At 49.8% G+C, this 25,000-nt stretch overlaps 1 protein-coding gene across 4 annotated transcripts in view; it reads left to right on the top strand.

Moving 5' to 3' along the window:
• Positions 1-25,000, top strand: part of flna (filamin A, alpha (actin binding protein 280)) — a 43,293-nt gene that overhangs the window by 12,737 nt on the left and 5,556 nt on the right. Inside the window, exons 3-41 of one of the 4 annotated variants that reach the window (XM_069659934.1) lie at positions 6,564-6,815; positions 8,419-8,516; positions 9,279-9,426; positions 10,191-10,309; positions 10,386-10,463; positions 11,203-11,365; positions 11,466-11,666; positions 12,911-13,048; positions 13,416-13,542; positions 13,630-13,766; positions 13,853-14,049; positions 14,139-14,252; positions 14,339-14,482; positions 14,569-14,692; positions 14,795-14,955; positions 15,050-15,140; positions 15,334-15,503; positions 15,866-15,983; positions 16,110-16,222; positions 16,320-16,469; positions 16,564-16,882; positions 17,034-17,207; positions 17,280-17,442; positions 17,525-17,685; positions 17,854-18,021; positions 18,326-18,449; positions 18,527-18,683; positions 18,771-18,960; positions 20,054-20,077; positions 20,544-20,791; positions 22,166-22,240; positions 22,904-23,003; positions 23,093-23,233; positions 23,319-23,447; positions 23,581-23,754; positions 23,905-24,066; positions 24,293-24,496; positions 24,590-24,742; positions 24,912-25,000. The exon at positions 24,912-25,000 is cut by the window's right edge and continues 34 nt beyond it. In XM_069659934.1, the coding sequence (XP_069516035.1) occupies positions 6,564-6,815; positions 8,419-8,516; positions 9,279-9,426; positions 10,191-10,309; positions 10,386-10,463; positions 11,203-11,365; positions 11,466-11,666; positions 12,911-13,048; positions 13,416-13,542; positions 13,630-13,766; positions 13,853-14,049; positions 14,139-14,252; positions 14,339-14,482; positions 14,569-14,692; positions 14,795-14,955; positions 15,050-15,140; positions 15,334-15,503; positions 15,866-15,983; positions 16,110-16,222; positions 16,320-16,469; positions 16,564-16,882; positions 17,034-17,207; positions 17,280-17,442; positions 17,525-17,685; positions 17,854-18,021; positions 18,326-18,449; positions 18,527-18,683; positions 18,771-18,960; positions 20,054-20,077; positions 20,544-20,791; positions 22,166-22,240; positions 22,904-23,003; positions 23,093-23,233; positions 23,319-23,447; positions 23,581-23,754; positions 23,905-24,066; positions 24,293-24,496; positions 24,590-24,742; positions 24,912-25,000 (5,798 nt within the window). The remainder of the gene's footprint in view (positions 1-6,563; positions 6,816-8,418; positions 8,517-9,278; positions 9,427-10,190; positions 10,310-10,385; positions 10,464-11,202; positions 11,366-11,465; positions 11,667-12,910; positions 13,049-13,415; positions 13,543-13,629; positions 13,767-13,852; positions 14,050-14,138; positions 14,253-14,338; positions 14,483-14,568; positions 14,693-14,794; positions 14,956-15,049; positions 15,141-15,333; positions 15,504-15,865; positions 15,984-16,109; positions 16,223-16,319; positions 16,470-16,563; positions 16,883-17,033; positions 17,208-17,279; positions 17,443-17,524; positions 17,686-17,853; positions 18,022-18,325; positions 18,450-18,526; positions 18,684-18,770; positions 18,961-20,053; positions 20,078-20,543; positions 20,792-22,165; positions 22,241-22,903; positions 23,004-23,092; positions 23,234-23,318; positions 23,448-23,580; positions 23,755-23,904; positions 24,067-24,292; positions 24,497-24,589; positions 24,743-24,911) is intronic. The other 3 variants (XM_069659935.1, XM_069659936.1, XM_069659938.1) reach the window with 3 other exon arrangements.

Raw genomic sequence — 25,000 nt, 5'->3', positions numbered from 1 at the left:
TTATCTCAGGAGGTGGAGGAGACCAAAAACAGAGCTCAAAGGGAGTCTTTATGGACTTCTGGATCTCTGCTGAAAATGAGCCACTGTGCTAACCAGCTTCCAAATGAGCTTTATAAGGTCAGTGATGTGTTGGAGCTGGTTTCCTTTTCCCTTTAGTGGCCCTGAGTAATTACAGCAACAACGCTGAGACTCTGCCAACACCCCTCCAACTGCACTCTTCCGATAATGAGAGAAATATATGGAACCACTGGGAGATATAAACTGTGTGAGAACAGTTACACAGCGTCAGTGTAATCATTCTCAGGGACACTCTGTTGTTCAGAAAGATAACGGAGAGTTTTTAGCCCCTCGATGTGGCCAAAATGGATCACTTCCTGCCCGCTCATTATCATCAGCGTGACTTCCTGTCTGCACAGGAGAGAGGGGGATTGGTCATGTGGATACTGAGGATTAGCAGAATGCACATTCCCCTTTCAGTACAGTGGAATTCAGGCTATTACATTACATCAGAGCTGGAGAGCTGCCCCGTCAGCCCGGCCTCATGTTCAGACCCAACACGCAGACATGAAGTGGAATATTCTGGATCTGACTCACACCAGAATGCGGTCACATATAAAGTGCAATGACACAGTTTCCTGTAATGAACTCTCTTCTTTATATTTAATGAACAAAGCTGCTCGTGATGATGCTCTTTGTTTCTGTCGTCATGTTACGAGATTTAACCTCTCGAGCCGGAGCCCCGTCTGCAGAGGACCTACTTCACGTCCTGAATCCTTCCTGCTCGGCTGAGAGCTATCAGTCACTCACAAACGCCACACTCTTATGCACGATGGTACTTTCTCTGAAGCTTCCAGGAAGCCGTGTGGTATTTATTAAACCTCCTCATTCATCACTTCATGTGGTGCCCGTGTCCTCCTCTCACCTCCTCTCACCTCCTCAGACTCTGTCTTAGCCTGCTTCTACTGGCGCTCCTCATTCTTTGCTTCTCTCCCTCAAACCTCATAGTTCTCACTTTTCATCTTCTATCTGCTCTCCGCACACAAATGAACTCATCTCAGCGGTTCTGTTGTCAGTGCGGGCTTTAAAAATGTCCCACACAGCACTTTTCTCTGCCCTCTTTTCTCCTCTTTTCTTCCTTGGCCCTCCTCCCCCCTCTGCCTCCCTTCCCCTGTCCTGTCCTCCTCCCTCCTCCTCCTCCTCCCTCGGTCTGTAACCAGAGCCCGGGGAATGGGAGGGCTGCCAGGATCCAGTTTGCTTCTGCCCTTTTAAGGCTAAAAAACCAGGAGGAACTTTTTCCAACAGAGGGAGGGAGGGAGGATGACTGGAAGGAGTAGAAAGGAAGAGGAGGAAGTGTAGTAGCTCCAGTGTGGCTTGTTGCATGGAGTCAGGGGGGGGGGGGGGGGGGGAGGAGAGGGGGGAGGGAAAGAGAGAGAGAGAGAGACATAGAGAGAGCTGCAGGTCAGAGATTTGTTCAGGATGTTTGAGGATACGAGCTGAAGTCATGTCACAGTTGTTGAGCAAATGTTGGGAGTGTTTTTACATGTTTGGGTTTTACTTACTGTGTGTGTGTGTGTGTGTGTGCGTGCGTGTGCGTGTGCGTGTGCGTGTGCGTGTGTGTGTGTGTGTGTGTGTGAACAGTGTGGAATGTGTGACACTTCCTCACACTGTTCAGTCTGACTGGGTTTAGATCACTCTGATGACTCCCTCCTTTTCCAGGCATGACTTGTTCTGTGGTGTTTGTGCGTGCGTGTGCGTGTGCGTGTGTGTGTGTGTGTGTGTGTGTGTGTGTGTGTGTGTGTGTGTGTGTGTGTGTGTGTGTGTGTGTGTGTGTGTGTGTGTGTGTGTGGGCACCATCTTCATGTCAGATCCAGAACACTTTGACCTCCTAATATCTGAAAAGTTAAAAGTTAAACTGTTCGGTCCCTGTGGTAGAGACTTCAGACTTCAGAGCTCTGTACTTCAGGAGAATGAAGATGGTTTCACATTGGCAACATTAAAATGACTTCCCTCACAGTTGCTGTTCAGCAGAAACACACTGTGTTAAAAACAGAGGACGTCGACTCTGGGACATAAACGTTTAGTTCGAGGGCTGCCTATTTGAAGCCTTGAGTTCTGCATTGGCCATGATTTAACCATTACATACAGTTTATCTGCCGCTCTTAAAAGTTATAATTCCCTGAGCCTTGCTGCAGAGTTACAGTGAGTGTTGTGTTTTAGTGCAGTGATTGGAGCGTGCATTGTGATTTTTTGCAGCTCTGAAGAAGTCATATCTGCAGCTCACAAACCAAAGTTGTGTAATCTGTTGCTCCGATTAGCTTCTTAAGCTATGGCGGCTCAGATAGCTGCTAATCAGTGCTAACATCTAAATTAAATAACAGTTTAATGTGATTAAAAACAGTGTGTGAGACGTGTTGGACGGTCTGTTCGTCCAATAAAGCGCACACACAGATTATCTGTCTGATATTTACATGAACAAATCTCCAAAAGGCTCCAACAGCACAAACACGGCCCAGAGGTTACGTTCAGTGACTGAGTTAGCTGAGGGGACACCTAGCAGACAGCTAGCAGCTCCCAGCTGTCACTCAAAGAGGCCCCGCCCCTAATGATGCATCACTTTAAGCCTTAATATAATGTAAACAGGTGAGCTGTATAAAGATTCTCCCCGTACAGTTGTCATGAAGAGAGAAATGAGCTATAGAGACCCAAACTGTTTTTTGTACCAGGCTGTAAACATGTTTATTTCTGCTGTAAAGTTTAACATGGGGCTCTATGGGGACTGACTCACTGCTGGAGACAGCCTCAAGTGGACACCAGAGGAACTGCAGGCTTTGGCTCTTCACTGTTGGCTTCATATATCAGCCCCAGAGGCCGCACTTTGTTTGCTCAGCACATTTAATGACTGATGCAGTTTAAATTTTGTCTGTATTCTTTTTCACTTGATGCTTCATCAAACATTTGATATTTTATAAAACAAACCAAACTACAAACTACTGGTCACTACTATCTCTTGTTATCTACTGGCCTTCATGTTCACAGATACAGAAGCTGATTAACTAGTGTATCTATAGACTCATCCAGGCGCAGAGTTAGCTAGTTTCATCTGCAGGTTCTTTGCTAGAATAAGAAACACAATCATGTTTGTTTGATGGTCGATATTTCAGTCTCCTGTGACATCACAATGATTTTATATTTGATTGGTGCACATCTCAGATGATCAGACATGAGGAGTCTTAAAGCGACAGGCAGGAGCCGACCTCAGGAGCGTGCCGACCTCCTCGTCTGCTCGGTCCTCTCTGGATTAATCGGCTCCAGATGCTGCAGCTCGACCTCAGTGCAGAACCTTTCCTGCTGCTGTCGTCTTTCTCTGCGCCCCTTCCTCCCTCTCTCCTCCCCCTTCCTCCCTGAGATGCTGGGATCAGGTCAGACTGTGGGTCAGGGGGTGCGATGATGTCATAGCGATGTCAGAGGGGGGGCTGCAGCAACGAGCCAAACAGATGAGTCATGGGAGTTTTTGGGGCAAAAGGAGCATCGACCACAGACACACACTCTCCATACGGTAGCATACACACTGTTGACTCTCACAAACACACACGCTTGTACAAAGGGGCGGGGGGGGGCTTTATGAGTCAGCAGAGGGGGAGTCTGCGGCGTCTGTGTCCGTATAAGGGCTCCGTCAGGCTCGATGCTCTGTGGTCTGCCGGGAATGTTTGCAGATTCCTCGCATGTTTAGTGGCTTTGTGTGTGAGAGGCATGAATCAAAGAGCCACACACACACACACACACACACACACACACACACACACACACACACACACACACACACACACACACACACACACACACAAACACACACACACACACACGGCACAGTGTGAGTTTATCTCCTAACAAACACTGTGAGGACGACAGGCTGAGGTGATGCTCTGTGCTGAGCGTCTGCTCGTCAGAGGAGCTTCCTTTCAGGCCGCTCGTTCACATGAACCTGTTCAGACTGATCCGTAATAAAAGCTCAAAGATAACTTACACAATGTTTACATGCAGATTTTAGGGATGTGGAGCTTTTAAAGATAGTCCAGGAAGTGACATCACAATAAGCAAAAACAACAATGCAGACGCTGTGTTGTTATTGCAGATGAACCCGACATGCGCACTGACAGACCATCTGAGCTTTAAAGGTTATCAATAAGTGATTAGAAATCAACTCTGCAGCCTCTTCTTCTGTTCTCCTGATAGTGTGTGTGTGTGTGTGTGTGTGTGTGTGTGTGTGTGTGTGTGTGTGTTTCTGTGTGTGTGTGTGTGTGTGTGTGTGTGTGCTGCGCTGGCTGACAGGCTGCTGTCTGACACACCTCTACCTGAGCTGCATTCCTGCAGCGAGTCGCAGCCTGTGAGCTGCACGCAGCGCTCACGCCCTCCGATCAGCACAATGACTTTATAGCTGTCACTTCATCTTTATGGCTCCAGGCGACATTTTACTCTTCTCCTTCACAGCAGTCTCTCTCTCCTCTCTCGCTCGTCTTCTGCTTCTGTCCTTTCGTTCCTTACTCGGTTGCTGCTACGATCCGGCTCCCTCAGAGTTCCCATGGTGATGGGTCATCCAAACAGGGCCTCAGTCTGACCCTGTTCTGCTTCATCACCATGTATCATCGTGTGCTTTTCCACTGCAGCAGCTGACATGTCGTGTATCACAGGGCTGGCAGCCTGAGAGCAGATCTCTGCGTCAGGACGAGATGGCAGAGACGGAGTGATGTTGTGCATGTAGAGAAACACTGTCACCGTGTCTCTCTGTGCTCATGTCTGAACAGCCTTTCCTCCCTGACCTGTCGCTGGGCTGATGCTCGTCTTCATTGTGCATGAAATTCCAGTGCCCCCCGCTCCCCGCCCCGTCCTCACACTCCTCCTGCAGCTCTCTGCCAAACATCCTTCAGACCCTCCTACTGCAGCCTTTAAATATGCAGCCTATTCAGACCCCCCCCCCAACTGCAGCCCCCCCACTCTGATGCAAAAGCATGTTGAAAAAGGATCATTGCAGACCCCCGAGCTGCTGCTATCACAGTCTGTCCAGTCCAGACCACAACAGCAGATCCAGCCGTCACAGCGAGCGGACTCGGAGCAGCCTGAAGCTCTCGTGTTGCGTTGTTGTTTTCAGTCTGACATCAGACAAACTGCTAACTGGACACAGCTGCTGTCAGACACACACGTCTGTGTTAACAGACCCAAACTTTACCTTTTCAGACTGCAGAGGATCTGAAACCTCTCAGGCCGTCAGCCTGATATCCATCAGCACCTCGACCCTCACAATCACAACTCTTCCTGCTTAACTCTGTTCCGATCAGTCGGCAGGGAGAGCTCCACCCTTTCCTGCAGGCTCGACCTGCAATCATCCTGCTGATCAACTGCCTCTTGTGCAATGCGCGCGTGTGTGTGCGCGCGTGTGTGTGTTCCTCCTCCTCATGCCCGGGCTAGCTTCTGGTTGCTTCACTTTCTCCTGTGTTTTCGTCTGATGCCTCAAATGTGACCTGGAACACCCGAACATTTCACAACAAGGATTTAAATCTGTCATTAAGTCTCCCAAACACTTTCCCCACATGAACATTTATGTTCATCTAGAACACATGAACATTTTAAGGAGGATGTCGAACAAAAACACGGCTAACACGTTCATTTGTTGCTCATTTATGCAACTTTTGTGAGATGATTCATCTGGAAAATTCCCTCGATGCAACATCACCATCTGCCCCCCCCGCTGACTCCTCACACTTCATGTGCTTTAACGTTTGATGTCTTTAATAGGTCGTGTTTCAGTCAAGCATTTGTATACAGCTGCTGAAATCAGAGGCAATTCACAGAGCTGCATTTAAACAACATTTAAAAAGTAAAATCAGATCAGTTTCAGTGAAATGAGGAAAAATAAAGTGCAATGGGAACAGGACAGAAAGTTACAGTGAGGTACAAAGTTGCTCCAAACGCAGTAAAAGAAAGAGATTTGAGTCATTTTATTGTTGGCAATCACAACTAAGTGATATTGTTGCAGCTCTAGTCTGAGTTGCTCCGCAGCAGTGAATCGATTAAAGTCATGTTGCAGAGTGTACTCAGGGTGTCGTCTGCGTACGCTGTGATATGTGACTCTACACTGTGCATGATGAGGGCTGCTTGGAGGGTCTGCAGGTTAAAGACACAGCCGGTCACAGTGCTGCGATCTGTTCTGAGACCAGATTATGATCAGTACAAACGGCCCTGAAGTATCCTGCAGGAAGTGAACATAGTTTACTCTCCCGGGTCAGTCCACACGCGATGATTCCTCGGTATGCACCCCCCCCTCCTCAAACACGCAGCCATACATTAGATCGCAGAGACAGTCCCGAGGGACACGTCTTCACTTCTGAGACTCAGCACAAGTTGTCCCTCCAGTCTGTTCCTCCTCTCCACATTCTTTGTACTGTTTTGATCTGATATATTGTTTCATGCAGCAGCCTCCTTTCTATTGTCAAAAACACCTGTCAGTATCTCTCTGTGCATGCTGACGTGACTTAAAATCATCCCCTCTCTCTTCCTCTGAACTCCAGACTCTAAAGCCATCGTGGATGGGAACCTGAAGCTGATCCTGGGTCTGATCTGGACCCTGATCCTGCACTACTCCATCTCCATGCCCATGTGGGACGAGGACGAGGAGACGGATGACGGCAAGCAGAAGACGCCGAAGCAGAGGCTGCTGGGATGGATCCAGAACAAGCTGCCCGAGCTCCCCATCACCAACTTCCACAGGGACTGGCAGACCGGCCGGGCTCTGGGAGCGCTGGTCGACAGCTGTGCTCCAGGTGAGCGTCTTTGTGCTGGAGGCGGGGACACGTTTAGTGTGTTTCCGGGGTTGACGGAGGTGAAGGACTAGAATGTGTTGGTGTGTGATGAGCATGTGTTTCCCCCACAGCGAGGGTCTGACATACGACCAGCCAAACACCAAGTGCTAGAAACATCCACTGAGGAGGCCGGGCTGCAGCCACACGTCCATTTCATTTTATAATGTGTTATTATCATGATGAATACCTCCACGCAGAGAACCCAGACCTCCTGACCCTGGGAACCACTTCTTCAGCTCGTTGTTGTCTGTGTTTCTGCTGCAGACTAAAGATCTGCTGATGTATGAAAAGCAACGGCTGTTTTTACACTTAATGTTTGCATGTGAGTGTGAAACAATGGTCACTGGATTTTGGCCTCAGGATGAATGCTCAGTCGGTCCTGGACGGTGTCGGCCCGTCCGGTGTTTGCTTTCTTCAATGAACTAAAAACAAACTGGTTGGTTTTAACTTCTCTGCTGCAGAATCGTTAGAATGGTGATGAAATAAAATACTAAACAAGAAATACTCAGTTCAAAGGTCCCTGTAAGTACTAACGTACTAACCCCCCAGCAGGGACTTCTTATGAGGTAAAGAATGTCCCCAGAACCTGATTTAGACCCTGGTTCCTGGGAAATCCCCCCAAAGGTTCCTCTTCCCTGGGGAAATGTTAGTCTGTCTTAACATGATAAGTGTCTGCTGCTGCTGCAGTGATTGGCAGCTGCAGATCTGAGGTCAGCTCAGGGAACGCTTTCGTGTTTAACTCTCATCTGTGTGAGAGTGGAAAGTGAGAGCGGGGGGGGTGATGAGCTGAACAGGGAGGAGGAGGGGGAGTCCTGAACCTTCTCATTATGCTCCTGTAAAATAAGGAAAGTAAGGAGGGGGAGGAGCAGGGTGGGAGGTGAGGAGACAGAGGGGGAGGAGCAGGGTGGGAGGTGAGGAGACAGAGGGGGAGGAGCAGGATGGGAGGTGAGGAGACAGAGGGGGAGGATAGTGAGGCAAAGAGGAGGTTTCCGTTTACATGCTCGGGATGTTTGGCATACCTGTGGATCCCCAGCAGCCTGCAGCCGCAGATAAAGATCCATCCGAGATTTATTTTCCCTCCAGAAAAAGATTTCCAACATGGTCAGAAATAAAAACCTCCAGATGTCAGATATAACAAACAAACAGCTGACACAGTTTGTGGTAATGAAGGAACAGCAGAACATCCGGGGGAAGAGCTCCGGGCCAGACGTCCTGATGAGAGACAGACGCACGACCCTGCACCACATGACTGCTCACCTTCACCTTCACTCAGACATTAGACGTGTTTTAAATTCTCCTGTTGTCTGCTGGACGTCAGCGAGGCTCCGTGTGGAGTCAGCACGTTCACACAGACTGTCTGTCTGTCTGCTCAACACGTTACTGTCACGTCTGCTTCATGTGCACACGCGTGATGTCTGTTTGTCTCAAGTAATGTTTGACTCAAACTGTCTGAAATGTTTTAGGTTTAATCAGAAGAATTATCGACCATCTTATATTCATACTTTCATTATATTACCCAGCTCTGCTCACTGTCTGAACTCCAGCTCTCCTCTCTCTCCTGCAGGTCTGTGTCCTGACTGGGACCAGTGGGATCAGACCAAACCAGTGGATAACGCCCGCGAGGCCATGCAGCAAGCCGACGACTGGCTGGGCATCCCACAGGTACAGTACATCCTTGCTCTTACTAAGTGAATGTTGAGTTCATCTGCAGTTCTGCGTGCTGATAGATAATAGCTCAGCGACAGCAAACAGTAAAGAACCATTAAATGTAAATGATTTCTAAAGAGGCCGACACATTGATCCGACGATCTGTCGTCACGTTCTGCAGTTTAACTTTTAGAACAAATTAATGATCTGATCAACTCTCCAGCTGTGAAGCAGGACCGTCAGTGTTTGGATCAGGCAGTTAATCAGTGTCTGACGGAGATTCAAACAGACACATGTTTGGGTGCCATGTTGGTTTGATGGGCACAGAGCCGAGCTGGCACAGCATCGCGTGCTGACGGGGAGCTCTGCGGTCGCCACTGCTTCCGCCCTCCGATCAGAAACTGTCTGTGCCAGTCCCCGGCTGCCTCTGTGGTTCTACTGTCAGACAGTGTGTGTGTGTGTGTGTGTGTGTGTGTGTGTGTGTGTGTGTGTGTGTGTGTGTACCCTGCTGTCTGTGGGCTGTAGGATCAGACAGAGAGTGTGTGTGATGAGTGTGTGTCTGCGGCTGTGAGTGTGTCTCAGGTACTTTCTGAGCTCAGGATGTCTTCGTGGTTTTGATCTCTGAATCACAACATCGTTTCTGTTGTTAATCGTCGTCATGGAAACTAATCCAGCTCTGCTGCCGGCTGTGCAGCTGGAGCCGGTTTCATCAATGATCACACCAACAAACTTCCCCATCATTTGTTATACTTCCTCTTCTTCTTCTCTCCCTCTCAGGTGATCACACCTGAGGAGATCGTCGACCCCAACGTGGACGAGCACTCAGTCATGACCTACCTGTCCCAGTTCCCCAAAGCCAAACTGAAGCCTGGAGCACCTCTACGGCCCAAACTCAACCCCAAGAAGGCCCGCGCCTACGGGCCAGGTACACACACACACACGCACACACACACACGCAGACACACACACACACACACGCACACGCACGCACACACGCACAAACAGCAGCTGGATCAGTTTAGAGCAGGAAGGATTTCGATGTTTACAGCAGTCGACCCAGAAGGAGCCGGTCCAAGAGGCTGATCAGGCTCTAACGATGTGTTCAGACCAAGGGGAAGAAATTCTGCTCTCATTACTCACACGAAACGTCTGCCGAGTGTTTGTGGAGTGTTTTGCAGCAGTTCACCTTTAAGAGGAAAGAGGAGTTCTCTTAACTCACATTCTGTCAGTTGAATCTCTTCACTTTAGTTTATCTGCATCATTGTACACGGAGCTGCAGGAGAGACAGCATGCGGCTGTAACCTTCAGTGTTCGTCAGTCACATGCTTTTGACCACAGAGGTTTCCTCGTCTCCAAAACAAACAGACGCTGTGATTAAAACCAGCACAAACACTGCAAACAGCTCTGACGCTCCTCAGCGGGGCTCCAGAGGCTGCTGCTGACTTCAGCTCAGCTGGTTTCTCTGATAAAGAACAATCCAGAGGAAGAGACCCAGAGCTGGAGCTCCCCGTCCCCTCTCCTCTCCTGTTCTGTCTCTGAGCAGCAGAGACATCAAATATTAGAGCTGCGTGTCCCCACACACGGAGACTTAAGGTTTATTTTGAAGAAGAGAAAGAGTGTGAGTCCAGGATCATGTGACACACACAGGAGGACGTGTGTTAATGCTCTCTCCCTCCTCCACCTGTGCAGGTGTGGAGCCTGTGGGTAACGTGGTGATGAAGAAGGCACTGTTCACTGTGGAGACCATCAGTGCGGGGATGGGGGAGGTGCTGGTGTACGTGGAGGATCCTGCAGGACACAGAGAGGAGGTGAGAGGCTGAGGGTTTACAATGTTCACATGTTTTAACTGTTGACTGTATTTTTAACTTTTCAAATGTCCTCCAGGCTAAAGTGACGGCAAACAACGACAAGAACCGAACCTACTCCGTCTACTACATCCCTAAAGTCACAGGCATGCACAAGGTGAGCTCAGGTCACCTTCACCTTATCGCTTTGATCTGACAGCTGGAGAAACTTTGCTTGATCAGCCTGAGATGGATTCTCTTACATGGAAGGCTAAACACTGAACGTCAGTCTGCAGTCAGACTTTTACACCAGATGATTCCAACATGTTTAAAGACATGAACACAGAAAGGAAGCGAGCAGAGGCGTTTCCACTCTCTCTTTACATGTCGACTGTCCAGTGACAGAGAAAATACTGAAGAAGTTTCACTTCTCTTCTTCCATTGAAAAGACGCACCCTGTCTCTCTTTCACTTCCCCACAGCTGCACACTTTCTCCCTCTCTCTCTCTGAGGAGATCACTAAGAAGAATGAATATCATTAAACCAGCATCTGACCTGCAGTCGTCCTGTAGGTGATCGCTGCACAGAGCAGCAGCCATTAAACACAGTCTCTGCTCTGCTTGTAAAACTTTATCAAAGGAAAATAAACTGAAGTGAGGTTTGATCTTTGATTTTAAATGCACGCCTGATCGGGAGGCTGCAGCGTGCATCGTAGTGAAGGTCTGTTTGCAGGATTTTTGCAGATTCACAAAGTCAGATTAAAGATTGAGACCTTTAAAACACGATCCAAGTATGAATGCTCCTCCTCCCACATCACTTTATGTTCATGCTAACGTCACCACACAGCCTGGAATAACAAACACCACAGCAGGCAGAGAGAGCTTCAGGTGTGACTCTCTCCTCCTCTCCGCGCTGCAGGTGACGGTGCTGTTTGCAGGGCAGCACATCTCTAAGAGCCCCTTCGAGGTGGAGATCGGCATGGCTCAGGGAGACTCCAGCAAGGCCACGGCTCAGGGACCGGGACTGGAGCCGTCAGGAAACATCGCCAACAAGTCCACCTACTTTGACGTCTACACAGCAGGTAGAAACTACCCGGGGGGTGTGGTGTCTTTGCTGCACTCTGTTATAAACTCTACATGTGTGGATTAGACTAATCATGTACCCCGTCCTGTCTGTGTCAGGTGCGGGTGTGGGCGAGGTGGAGGTGATGATCATGGACCCAGCAGGTAAGAAGAACACGGTGACCTGCACCATCGAGGACAAAGGGAACAGCAGTTACCGCTGCACCTACAAACCCACCCAGGAGGGGGCGCACACTATCTACGTCACCTTCGCCGGGGGTCAGATCAGCAAGAGCCCCTTCACCGTCACCGTGGGCGAGGGTAAGAATAAAACATCAGTCTGTCCTGCCAGAGTATCAGAGCTCTGAAGATCTGTGCCTCTGTGACTGTCAGCTGTTTAATATGTTCGGTTTCCTTCTCTTGTGTTTGACGCTCTGCTGTCTCTCTCTCCTGCTGCTCCTCTCCATGTCGTCTCCTCTCCTCCTCTTCTCCTCTGATAGCGGCCTGCTGGTATCTGTCCTCTCTCTGGATCGGCCTCTTCCTTCTGCTGTCTTTTCCTGTTTCCTGGGATCTCTCTTGGGTACCCGCTGTGTGTGTGTGTGTGTGTGTGTGTGTGTATCCCTCCTTCACTGTGTTTCTGTGAGCTTGCATGTCTTTGCTTGTGTCTGATTTGCCTCTTCATCCCCGTGCTGTTCGTCATCTCAGAATAACTTGTAACCATCACATCCATGAATATGAAGACGATGATGAACTGATTTCGAGGAATAATTAACTCTACTTAGCGTCACGTCTCAGAGATAACTCACATGCTTTGGTGTCTCCTTCTCAAACACGTGTGACTGCACAGTAACTCTTAAACGTGGCTGACAGACCGATCTCTGAATCAGCTGTTGGTCGCCCAAACTAAACATGTGTTTGTCGTTTTTACTCACCTTATATTTGAGTTTTAAAGGTCAGTCAGCTTCATAAAGAAAATGTGACATAAAGAAAAGTTTAAGCTTTATGACAGTAAGTTTGCGGTCCTGGTACAGGCCCCTCGAACATGAATCCAGCATGTAACTGTCTGCATGTTCCTCACATTAATATTCATTCATCAAACACTCAATGTAATGTAATAATCAGTTAGTGACACAGAATAGTTTATAATACAGATGTGTCCTTCCGTCGCGCCCGCCCTGCAGCGTATCTCGCTCCCGTTCACCAGCCTCTGTTCCTGTGGGGTTTCCTTTGCATCCTGCAGGGGCTGCCAGCTGTGACTCAGCAGCTCTTATTCTATAATCAGGAGATACGAAGGACTTCCTGTGTGAGGATAACGGCTCACTTCCTCCTCTGTGGTCTCTGAATTCACTCTGCAGGCTGAGATGAGGGATGAGAGGCAGAGGAGGGGGGTGCAGTAAAGAACAGAACAGCCTCTTTAATGATGGATGTACCGCTCAGATGGAAATACTTTTGGTTTCATATCATTCAGCCCGCACCTCATTCCTCTTCTCCCCACTGAAACCAGCCCTGAGCTCACATGTGGTCTGAATATTTGTGTGTGTGTGTGTGTGTGTGTGTGTCTGCAGCGTGTAACCCCAGCCTCTGCAAAGCGAAGGGTCGCGGTCTGCAGCCGAAGGGCCTGAGGGTGAAGGAGACGGCCGACTTTAAGGTTTACACCAAAGGAGCCGGAACAGGAGAGCTCAAAGTCTCCATCAAAGGGCCCAGTGAGTCTGCTGCAAACACCGCACTGGTTTTACTGTCACGGCTTCATTTATCAGACGCATGTTCCAAAATGTTCCTTAGTTGTGTCCAGAAAGTTTCCTTCAGTGACGAACCCTCAGAGAATGATCAGACCTGCTTCCAGCAGCAGCAGCTGCTCAGCATAGTTTAGCGTTTAGCATCGAAAGAGACGACGATTCTCCCTGGAGAATTTTGCCTGTTTCTGCCTGTGTTTGCTAACATGCCATATGCAGGTTAATAATAATATGTTGTGTTTAAAGCTTATATGTGTGTTATTATGTGGCCAAGGAGTCAGCTAATGGAGCCTCTGAAAGGAGGATCCAGCAGTGACGTGTGTCTGTGTGTTTGCAGAGGGTCTGGATGAGCCGTGTAAGAGGAAAGATCTGGGAGATGGTGTTTACGGATTTGAGTATTACCCCACCACACCTGGAACATACAGCATCACCATCACCTGGGGAGGGCAGCACATCCCCCGCAGGTACACACACACACACGCTCAGACAGAAGCATTGCCAGTACACCATATTGCCTTGTCTTTGTGAATGACTGTGATGCTCCTGTTCAGTCCCATCGAGGTGAAGATCGGTGCCGAGGCGGGTCAGCAGAAGGTGCGGGCCTGGGGTCCGGGGCTGGACGGCGGCGTGGTCGGCAAATCTGCTGACTTTGTGGTGGAGGCTGTGGGAGACAACGTCGGTACACTGGGTGAGAAAACCAGAGCGACGACAGAAGAGAAGAACATCCCAAGTTTTACCCTCAGGTGGCTCACTGTGTGTCTGCTCCTCCTTCAGGTTTCTCTGTGGAAGGTCCGTCTCAGGCCAAGATCGAATGTGACGACAAAGGCGACGGCTCATGTGACGTGCGTTACTGGCCCACAGAGGCCGGGGAGTACGCCGTGCACGTCCTCTGCAACAACGAGGACATCCAGCACTCTCCCTACATGGCCGAGATCGTCAACGCGCCAGGCAAAGATTTCTACCCCGACAAGGTGAGCGCACCTCCAGGGACACGACAGACATTATAATTTAATCATGACTCTTCAGATGTTTATTAAAGCTCCATGACTGTGTGTTCCAGGTGAAGGCGTTCGGTCCGGGTCTGCAGAGCAGCGGTCTGGCTGTAGGGAAGCCCACTGAGTTCACGGTCGATGCCAAACAGGGAGGAAAAGCTCCTCTGAAGATTCTGGCTCAGGTACGACTCTGCATGTGTGGGCTCATCTGCTCCTCGTGTTTTACACACTTTGTGTCTGATGTTAAACTCTCTCTGCGTGTGCACAGGACGGCGAGGGTTCTCCTGTGGACGTTCAGGTCAAAGATAACGGAAACGGCACCTACGCCTGCACCTACACCCCCCGAAAACCTGTGAAACACACCGCCATGGTGTCCTGGGGCGGAGTCAACATCCCCGACAGCCCGTTCAGAGTGAGTGCACACACACACACACACACACACACACATTTCCCTGGAGGTGAGGATGTAACAGACAGTGTGTATGTTTCTGACCACAGATGAATATCGGAGCCGGCTGCCATCCAAACAAGGTGAAGGTGTCAGGACCCGGCGTGGCGAAGACCGGCCTGAAGGCCTTCGAGCCGACGTACTTCACGGTGGACTGTGCAGAGGCTGGCCAAGGTAGAGACACGTTAACAGCTCACGAGCTGAATGAAAACATTAGAGTGTAAATGTCTGCACTCAGAGGATCCGCTGACAGGATGAGTGCGTCTCTCTCCTCAGGTGACATCAGCATAGGTATAAAGTGCGCTCCTGGAGTGGTGGGACCTGCAGAGGCCGACATCGACTTTGACATCATCAGGAACGACAACGACACGTTCACCGTGAAATACACTCCACCTGGAGCTGGCAGCTACACCATCATGGTGCTGTTCGCTGACCAGGTGAGTCAGGAGAGCACGAATGAATGAATGAATGAATGAATGAATGAGAGGGTGGAGGAGCGGGTGTTTAAATGTTGCTGATTTTTGTTTTCAGGCTATTCCAATGACGCCCATCAGGATCAAAGTGGATCCGTCTCACGATGCCAGCAAAGTGAAAGCAGAGGGACCAGGACTGAGCCGCAGCGGTGAGGACACCTGACATTTATTCACTCTTTAATTTGTCTGCACGTCCGCCTCCGTCACTTTGTCTGTTAGCTGTAGAGGTGACCAGTGAGGGGTGAAATACTCACATTCACTTAGCTTCTGTCTCTCTCTCTAACGCTCTCTAACACTCTCTGTCTGTCTGTCTGTCTGTCTGTCTGTCTGTCTGTCTCTCAGGAGTTGAGCTGAACAAGCCCACCCACTTCACCGTGAGCACTAAAGGAGCAGGCAAAGCGAACCTGGACTGTAACTTCAGCGGGCCGACCAAAGCAGAGGCTGTCAAAGACTTTGAAGTCATCAATAACCATGACAACACACACACTGTGAAGTACACACCTGTGCAGCAGGTAGGAAGGCAGTAACACTCCTGTACATATGAACATGGGTTCAGTAGTTTGACATATTCAGAATACATATTCACTTATTTCAGTTTGATGAGAGAATCAATACATCTCATGTGTGTGCTAATTATGAACTAAAGCTAGGCGGTAGTTAGCTTAGCTTAGCATGTGTGTTTCCTTTTGTTTAGTATACAGTTTAATCAAACTGAGATCATGTGTCAGTTATTGAAGGTAGCTGTTTATGCTAAGCTAAGAGATAACAGACAGAACAGGAGCTTCTGTGTTTAATCACCGACACATCTTTTGGTATCCATGGATGAGAAGTTGTTAGATGTAAAGGCAGCACTGTCCTGCACTTCCTGCCCCAGGGTCCTCTGGGAGTCGCAGTAACGTACGGTGGAGATCACATCCCTAAGAGCCCGTTCAACGTGGCTGTGGCTCCGACACTGGACCTGAGCAAGATCAACATCACGGGGCTGGGCGACAGTACGTACCTCGCTCACATCACTCTGTCATCTCTGCAGCTTTTCATTCACACGCTCGGTGCTGCGCCGTTTGCTCTGTCTGCAGCATCGATCTTGTCTCATAATGTCTCTTGTTGTGTGTCTGTAGAGATGACTGTAGGCAGAGACCAGGAAGTGACCGTCAAATCAAAGGGTGCCGGCGGTCAGGGCAAGGTCGCCGCCAAGGTCACCGGACCGTCAGGGAAGCCGATCAGCAGCAAGGTACAGAACAGATTTAGATTTATTTTATTCTGACGAAGATCTTTGGAAGATTTACATTACCTACGTGCTGTTAACATGTTGCTATCTGTTGTTCCAGGTGGAGCCGGGTCTGAGCCCAGAGACCAGCCAGGTGAAGTTCATCCCCCGGGAGACGGGGCCGTACCAGGTGGAGCTGACCTACGATGGAGTTCCCATCCCCGGATCCCCCTTCAACCCCACAGCTTACCCCACCTCAGACCCCTCCAAGGTCAGACACAGATACTGAAAGAGGATGTCGGTACAGGTCCAAAAGTGTGTGTTTCAAAGTATTTGTTATTCATGATTTCTCTCTCTCCTCTCAGGTCCGCTGCTCCGGTCCAGGTTTGGAGCGCGCCAAGGTCGGGGAGAAGGGGGAGTTCATCGTGGACTGTACCAACGCCGGCCCGGCCGACCTGACCATCGAGATCATCTCAGACAGCGGCACCGAGGCTGAGGTCCACATCCAGGACAACGGAGACGGGACCTACACCATCACATACATCCCCCTGTACCCCGGCTCCTACACGCTCACCATCCGCTACGGTGGCCAGGATGTGCCAAACTTCCCCGCCCGGCTCAACGTGGAGCCTGCGGTCGACCCCAGCGGAGTCCGCGTGTTCGGACCGGGAGTGGAGGGCAAAGGTAGAACAACAGATGTTCACACGCTTCGTGCAAACATAAAGTTTAATTGTTACAAACAGCGACATTAAAATCCTTCGACACACAGAAATGCCAAAGCATCCCTTAACGTAGCTTACAGCTAACATGCCGCGCGTTCACTGTCGTGTTTCAGGAGTTTTCCGTGAGGCGACCACAGACTTCACCGTGGACGCTCGGGCTCTCACTCAGGCCGGAGGCGACCACATCAAAACTCTCATCAGCAACCCGTCAGGCAGCCGCACAGACGCCCTGATCACCGACCTCGGAGACGGGACCTACAACGTGGAGTACACTCCCTACGAGGAGGGTGAGTTCAAACGGCGTCAGCGTTTGTAGGATTTTTGGTGATCTGAAGCTCATTGTGTGTATTCTCCCTCAGGTCCTCACAGTGTGGAGGTTTGCTACGACGGCTCTCCGGTGCCGAAGAGTCCGTTCCGTGTCGGTGTCACAGAAGGCTGTGATCCGGCTCGTGTCCGCGTGCACGGCCCCGGCCTGAAGGGCGGCATCACCAACAAACCCAACAAGTTCACCGTGGAAACCAGGTGAGTAAGATTAAAGCTTTACTTTGAAGAGGTGGAGGGTTCCCTGCTTCTGTTTTTAACATTCATCTGGTTCGCTCTGCAGAGGAGCTGGTACCGGGGGTCTCGGTCTGGCCATGGAGGGTCCATCAGAGGCCAAAATGTCCTGCACTGATAACAAGGACGGCAGCTGCAGCGTGGAGTACGTCCCATACGAGCCGGGCAAATACAACCTGAACATCACCTACGGAGGACAGCCAATCAAAGGTCCTGAGCTGATGCAGCTGTGACAGAAATGTTACATTGATATTCTCTTAATGACTCATTTTAATATGAATGAGTTAACTGAACACGAGCGGCCTTTTATCATAAATGAAACCGCTCGGGCACCTCAGAATAAACCTCTCTAACCTTTGTGACGTTGTGTCCGTGCAGGCAGTCCATTCTCCGTGCCGGTCAGCGACACGGTGGACAGCACGAAGGTGAAGTGTCAGGGACCGGGTCTGAGCAACAACGTCAGGGCCAACATCCCTCAGGCCTTCACCGTGGACGCCTCCAAAGCTGGAGTGGCCCCGCTGCAGGTCCGCGTGCAAGGACCCAAAGGTGAGTGTGTTTCTGTGTGTCTGTTTTCAGGATCAACACGCATCCAGGAAGTTTCAGACCTCTCATTAGAAAAAGTCAAAGTGTGCATCCTGATAGTCAGCCATGTTTTCTGTAAATGTCTTGGAGCTGGAAAATTCTGCCTTTGACTGTAAAGCAGCAAAAGTCCTGTTCTTAAGATCAACGCACATAAAAAGAACCCCATTTAAGAAATGCTCCTCCTCCCTGTGTGTGTGTGTGTGTGTGTGTGTGTGTGTGTGTGTGTGTGTGTGTGTGTGTGTGTGTGTGTGTGTGTGTGCGTGTGTAGGTGTGGTGGAGCCGGTGGAGGTGGTGGATAACGGAGACCAGACTCACACAGTCAACTACGTCCCCACCAGGGAGGGACCTTACTCCATCAACGTGCTGTACGCTGACGAGGAGATCCCACGCAGGTAACTCATTAACGATTCTCACAGGTGCATGTTTGTTCCTCTTCCTGTCTGTTCACGCTCCTCCCTCCCTCCGTCAGCCCCTACAAGGTGAAGGTGCTCCCCACCCACGATGCCAGTAAGGTGCGAGCCAGCGGACCCGGCCTGAACACCACCGGGGTGCCCGCCTCGCTGCCCGTCGAGTTCACCATCGATGCCAAAGACGCCGGCGAGGGGCTGCTGGCCGTGCAGATCACCGTGAGTCTCACATGTGATGCTCATCATGAAAACAGCTACTTTATTTAACTGTTTTTAAACTTTATGACGACTGTCTCTCCCCTGCAGGACCCAGAGGGGAAGCCTAAGAAGGCCAACATCCGGGACAACCACGACGGGACGTACCTGGTGTCCTACGTGCCCGACATGACGGGCAGATACACCATCCTGATCAAGTACGGAGGAGACGAGATCCCGTACTCACCCTACAGGATCAGAGCGCTGCCCACCGGAGACGCCAGCAAGTGCACCGTCACAGGTGTGTACACGTTCGTCCTCCGTAACTACACTCCATCCAATTCTATTCCATTCAAGTTATTGTCATACACAGGACCAGTGCAAGACAAAACAACACACAGTGAAGAGAAGAGCTGGATTATAAAATACTCTGTTACTTGATTTTTAACTCTTTTATTTAAGTGAAGGAGGCAGCTACTCTGACTTAAATCCATCGTGCTGTTGGTCACTCCTCTGTGCGCTGGTACTTATCGTTATGAAGGAGCCATCGTCACTCTGCAAGACACAAAACACTCAGATTCATCATGTCGTAGTTTAATCTTTAGTTTGTACTGGAGAACAGAAAAGAGCTGCTCAAAGTATTTAATAAAACATCATTGATGTGATTTCATTTTACAGAGACGGTTAGCTTGCTTAGCTTAGCATAAAGACTGAAAGCCTTGGATGTCACAATTTTCCCACTTTTGTTTTTGTGCAGATTAAACGGAGTCAAATAAATGTTACACAGCACGTTTATATGAAAGCTGTCGTCGACATGCGTTACAAACATATGAATAACACGTGAGATAAGGTTTAAATATATTATTAAGAAAGGAAAGATTATAACAGTGTTGGTTTTAAAGTCAAAGTTTTACTCGTTAACCACACAGTTTATAACTAATTCAAAGCCTGCATAAAAAGATGTGATGATGGGTTAGAGAGCAAGATGCTAAGCTAAGCTAAGCAGCTGCTGACTTTAGCTAATTAGCATCAGACATTAGAGAGATGTCAGAGTGTTTATCTCCTCAGACATCTTCACGCTACTTTAAAGCTTTAGATTAAAAAGAGAAACCTCACATCGCGTCAGACATCGACTTCATGCAGCTGCTCATATTTTCATGTGTTGTTGTGTTCGTCACGCTGTGCTCCTCAGACACACTCCCCCCGCTGCACACACACACACACACACACACACACACCTCCGCCCCTGCTTCACACTCCACCACCACCGTTTGTTTCCATCGAGTGTTTGGAGCACAGTTATTGCCTCCCACACCCCCACCCCCACCTGACTGTCTTTTATTTGTCACTTTTTGTTTTCTCGCTCCGCTGCTTCTCACCGTTCCTCTTATCAGTCTCAATCGGCGGGCACGGGTTAGGTAAGCCTCCTGAACGACTCCAACGTGGAGGAGATCCTCTACTCCTCTTTCCTGTCTGTCAGCATGGAGGGTAGTGGCAGCAGCTCTCTGCAGGACGTCCCATCCTCTCTTTGACTGTCCCTCTCTCTCTGATTCCTCCCGTCATGTTTTCCTCTTCCTCTCTCACAACTGTTTGTTTCCCTCTCATGTGTTTCTGGACGGACTAATGGACTAACAGGAGGTTGGATGGCATGGTGGACGGCTAATCTAGCTTTTAGTTCTGTGGAAAGTGTTTGATGATAACATGAGTCAGTGGTAACAGCATACAGTAGAAGGAAATAACAAGAGTGAATCTCATGCTGCTTTAACCTGGTGTCCTGGTTGTGGAATGTGCATGCTGAACATCGAGTGGCTGACAGGAAGTTTGTGTCTGTGAGATAAAAACTCATAAAGGCTCACGTTTCACTGCTGACCCGTTCTTCTGAAGGCGCCGGGGTCGGCCCGACCATCCAGATCGGAGAACAGACCGTCATCACTGTGGACGCTAAGGCTGCTGGGAAAGGAAAGGTGACATGCAGCGTGTGCACACCTGAGGGGGCGGAGCTCGACGTGGATGTGGTTGAAAACGAGGATGGCACGTTCGACATCTTCTACACGGCGCCGCAGCCCGGCGAGTACGTGATCTGTGTCCGCTTTGGAGGGGAGCACATCCCCAACAGCCCCTTCCAGGTCACGGTGAGTCATGACCTCTAACCTTTATTTATACTGGTGATGTTGACGACACTACGAGCGTAGTGACACGAAAGAAAGAACAAGATTTTATTTATACAGGCAGTGAAACTCTCTAATCTCAGGCTCCCTCCAACAAAAAGATCTATGAAGAAAATCTCACACGCAAAACTAGAACCAAACATGAGATGGTAACGAGTCACGTGTTTCTTTACATAATGGTCCTGAAGTCACAGAGGTGTTTGGATGCTGCAGGTAACAACATGCTCTCTATCATACAGAACACAAAGGTAAGAGTTACTAACACCTTTAATGAAGCTGAGACGAAAGCGTCTGCAGCTCAGAGGAAATGAAATGTTTGTACAACCAACAACATTTTACCTGAAAGGTTCCCTTTGATATTTAAATATAAAACATCTGTTATCTCACAATCTTCATTTTCAAAAAACACTTCTGCATTTTAAGAAAGATAAGTACGTATCAAACTAAAGAGTGGGTTAAGACAAACAGCAAAGTATCATCTGCATAAGGATGAATATAACTTCCAGTTATGACGGATAATAACTATATAATAAAAAAGTACTTTATCTTGATTTAAAGGCCTCACAAGCCTCCTGACTTTATGGGTCTGAAGCCGGAGGTGTGGAGACGTTACCACAGGGGTAACTGGCTGGAGACGTTACCACAGGGGTAACTGGCTCGTTCATAGCCATGTTGCTTTTTCGATCCTTTGATCCTGATGATGTTTTAGCTCCTAAACTCCAGCAAACTACAAACAACACAGCATTTATCTTGGCCACCAAATCAAGTGTCTCCAGCTGGTGCCCTCGAGTGTGAAGTAAAGTCCTCATTTTCACACCTCAAGTCTGAATCAAATCTTCAGCTCTGGTGAACAGGACGGGCCCAGAGAGGATCCCTGCGGCACACCCCGTTTTATTTCTACTAACTGATGAGACGTGCAGTTACAGGAGTCAGAACGTAAGAGTGAGGATGACTGAAGGCAGCAAGAACTCCATAAATGTTTAAGTGTAGAGACTCTGTTACTTACTTAAAGACCAGAGGACCGGCTGAGACGCTGCTGTGATTTGCTTTAAACCCAGACTGATGCTGACTTAGGAGGCACGTCTGTAAGAGTCTGTACTGACCAGCGAGTCCAGGAGGCACTCTGATAACAAACAGCACCCATCGCTTCACTTGTGTTTGAACGCACCAAAGGTCCCTGACGCTGTTTCTCCCCACAGAAGCTTCATGATTGGATCCTGCTGGCGCCTCACACTCTCTAAATCACTCTGACTGCTGTTGTCTTCCCCTCCAATCCCTTCCATCTCCATCTACCGACCCCCACCCTCCCCCCTCAACACTTCCCTCCTCCCCCCTCAGGCGCTGGAAGGAGCTCCATCAGACCAGCTCATGCAGCAGAGCCAAATGCCCCAGTACTACGCTCAACAGCCCTGGGTACCTAAAACCTCCAGCCTCTCATCCCGCTCTGTTATTGTTCAGCTTCCTCTGTTCCTCCTCCTCCTCTCTCTCTCTCTCTCTCTCTCTCTCTCTCTCTCTCTCTCTCTCTCTCTCCCCTCCCTCCATCCGCCTGCATCCGTGTCTGCTGTGTCCCTTGCAGGTGTTTCATCTCTGAGGGGGCTTTTCTCTGACTTCACTTCTTCCCCCTCAGAAACAGGACTCATTAAACACATGGACTGCGCTACAGAGCTGCACAAAATCCAAAACATGTAAACACAACTGAACTCTGCAGATTTACAGAATCTGTTTCAACTCAGCAACATTTAGGATTTGATATTTCCCATGATTCATTGTGCAGCCGTCTGTTCAGCAGCGCTCCATGTCCGCTCGCTTCAGAGACAAAAGCAGCCATTTTGACAGTCATCAATGTGAGAATCAGCTGCTCCACATTTTACAAAATGGCTCCCATCTTCATCCTCCAGAGTTTTTGTCCTCATCTCTCTGCAGTGTGTGTCGGTGTCATCATCCTGACCATCATCTCCATCTCCACCCAATCATCTCATGTTGTCTGTCGGTGTTTGGAAGCTTCTCCTGTCCTGCACTGTGTTCTGTGTTACCTCAGCCTCTTCTTCTGTCTGACCTCTGACCTCTGTCTCCCAGGCAACAGACAGGCCGATGGGGATGAATGGACTAGACGTGGCAGGGCTGAGACCATTCGACCTGGTCATCCCGTTCACCATCCAGAAGGGAGAGATCACAGGTGACAGAGACACGTCGAAGAGCACAGACAGACTTCAGCCTGTAGACATGACTCCTGTGATCCTCACTGTGTTTCTGTTTGTGCTGAAGGTGAGGTCAGGATGCCGTCAGGTAAGGTGGCCAAGCCCGACATCACAGACAACAAGGACGGCACCGTAACCGTCAAATACGCTCCGACCGAGGCCGGCCTGCACGAGATGGACATCAAATACGACGGCATCCACATCCCTGGTACGACTGACTGACAAGAATCTGAAACATGCTGCAGGAAATCAAATCTCACCGTCGTCTTCTTCTTCCTCTCCGTCGCTCACAGGAAGTCCCCTGCAGTTCTTCGTGGACTACATGAACAGCGGGAACGTCAGTGCGTACGGCCCCGGCCTCATCCACGGGACCGTCAACAAGCCGGCTGTGTTCACCGTCAACACTAAAGATGCTGGGGAGGGTCAGTAGCATTCACATGCTACATGCTACATACATCAAATATGTATCAGCTATGTATGTTTGCTAGCTTAAAACAAAGGAGGAAACGGGGCTAAAATGAGTTATAACGGGAGGAACGTATCATGTCCTTGCAGGTGGTCTGTCTCTCGCCATCGAGGGTCCATCCAAAGCCGACATCAGCTGTGTGGACAACCAGGACGGGACGTGCACCGTGTCCTACCTGCCCGTCCTGCCAGGAGACTACAGCATCCTGGTCAAATACAACGACAAGCACATCCCGGGCAGCCCCTTCTCTGCACGGATCACAGGTAACATCGTCTCTCCTTCTACGTTACAATAACAGAGTTTTTTATCACATGTAGAATTTAAATCTATATTTAAATGAAGGAGCGCCTCTCTGTCGGTGTCTGAGCTTTCCCCTCGCTCCTCCTGTCTGACTCTCCCTGCCGTGTGTCCAGGTGACGACTCGATGAGGATGTCTCAGCTGAAGGTGGGCTCGGCCGCAGACATCCCTCTGGACATCGGAGAGCTCGACCTGAGCCAGCTGACCGCCTCCCTCACCACGCCGTCAGGCCAGGAGGAGCCCTGCCTGCTGAAGATGCTGCGTAACGGACACGTTGGTGCGTGTGTGTCTGATGTCTCAGCTGTTCTTCATCTTCTACATCCTGGTGTTAACCCTCCTCCTTCTCCTCCTCCTCCTTCTCCTCCTCCTCCTCCTCCTCCTCCTCCTCCTCCTCCTCCTCCCCCTTCTCCTCCTCCTCCCCCTTCTCCTCCTCCCCTTCTCCTCCTCCCCTTCTCCTCCTCCCCTTCTCCTCCTTCTCCTCCTCCTCCTCCTGTCTGTCACAGGCATCTCATTCGTTCCTAAGGAGATTGGAGAATACCTTGTGAACATCAAGAAGAACGGGCGCCATATTCACAGCAGCCCCATCTCTGTCATGATCAATCAGTCAGAGATCGGCGACGCCAGCCGTGTGCGTGTGAGCGGGCAGGGCCTGAGTGAGGCGCGGACCTTCGAGCCCGCCGAGTTCATCATCGACACTCGTGAAGCAGGTGATGACACTGTTTCACTTGTGGTTATTTATGTGTCACTTTCAGTCATCCACATTTAATATTTATCACCTCTCGTGTTTCTCTTCCTCGCAGGTTACGGCGGTCTGAGTCTGTCCATCGAGGGTCCCAGCAAAGTGGACATCAACACAGAGGACCAGGAGGACGGCACCTGTAAGGTGACCTACTGCCCCACCGAGCCAGGAAACTACATCATCAACATCAAGTTCGCCGACCAGCACGTTCCAGGTGTGACCTTTAAACAGACAGACATCACAGAGAACGCAGTGGCGTGGTTCTGAATGACTCAACTACTGTGTGTGTGTGTGTGTGTGTGTGTGTGTGTGTGTGTGTGTGTGTGTGCGTGTGTGTGTGCGTGTGTGTGTGTGTGTGTGTGTGTGTGTGTGTGCGCGGACAGGGAGTGCGTTCACAGTGAAGGTCACAGGAGAGGGCAGGATGAAGGAGAGCATCACCAGGAAGAGGAGAGCAGCGTCAGTCGCCAACGTG

The sequence above is a fragment of the Semicossyphus pulcher genome, unplaced genomic scaffold, assembly GCF_022749685.1.
Source record: "Semicossyphus pulcher isolate SPU_LCO1_2020_fin unplaced genomic scaffold, fSemPul1.0.p SCAF_13, whole genome shotgun sequence".
Taxonomy (NCBI): domain Eukaryota; kingdom Metazoa; phylum Chordata; class Actinopteri; order Labriformes; family Labridae; genus Semicossyphus; species Semicossyphus pulcher.
The sequence above is the reverse complement of the archived record's forward strand: the minus strand, read 5'-3'. Positions and strand labels throughout refer to the sequence as shown.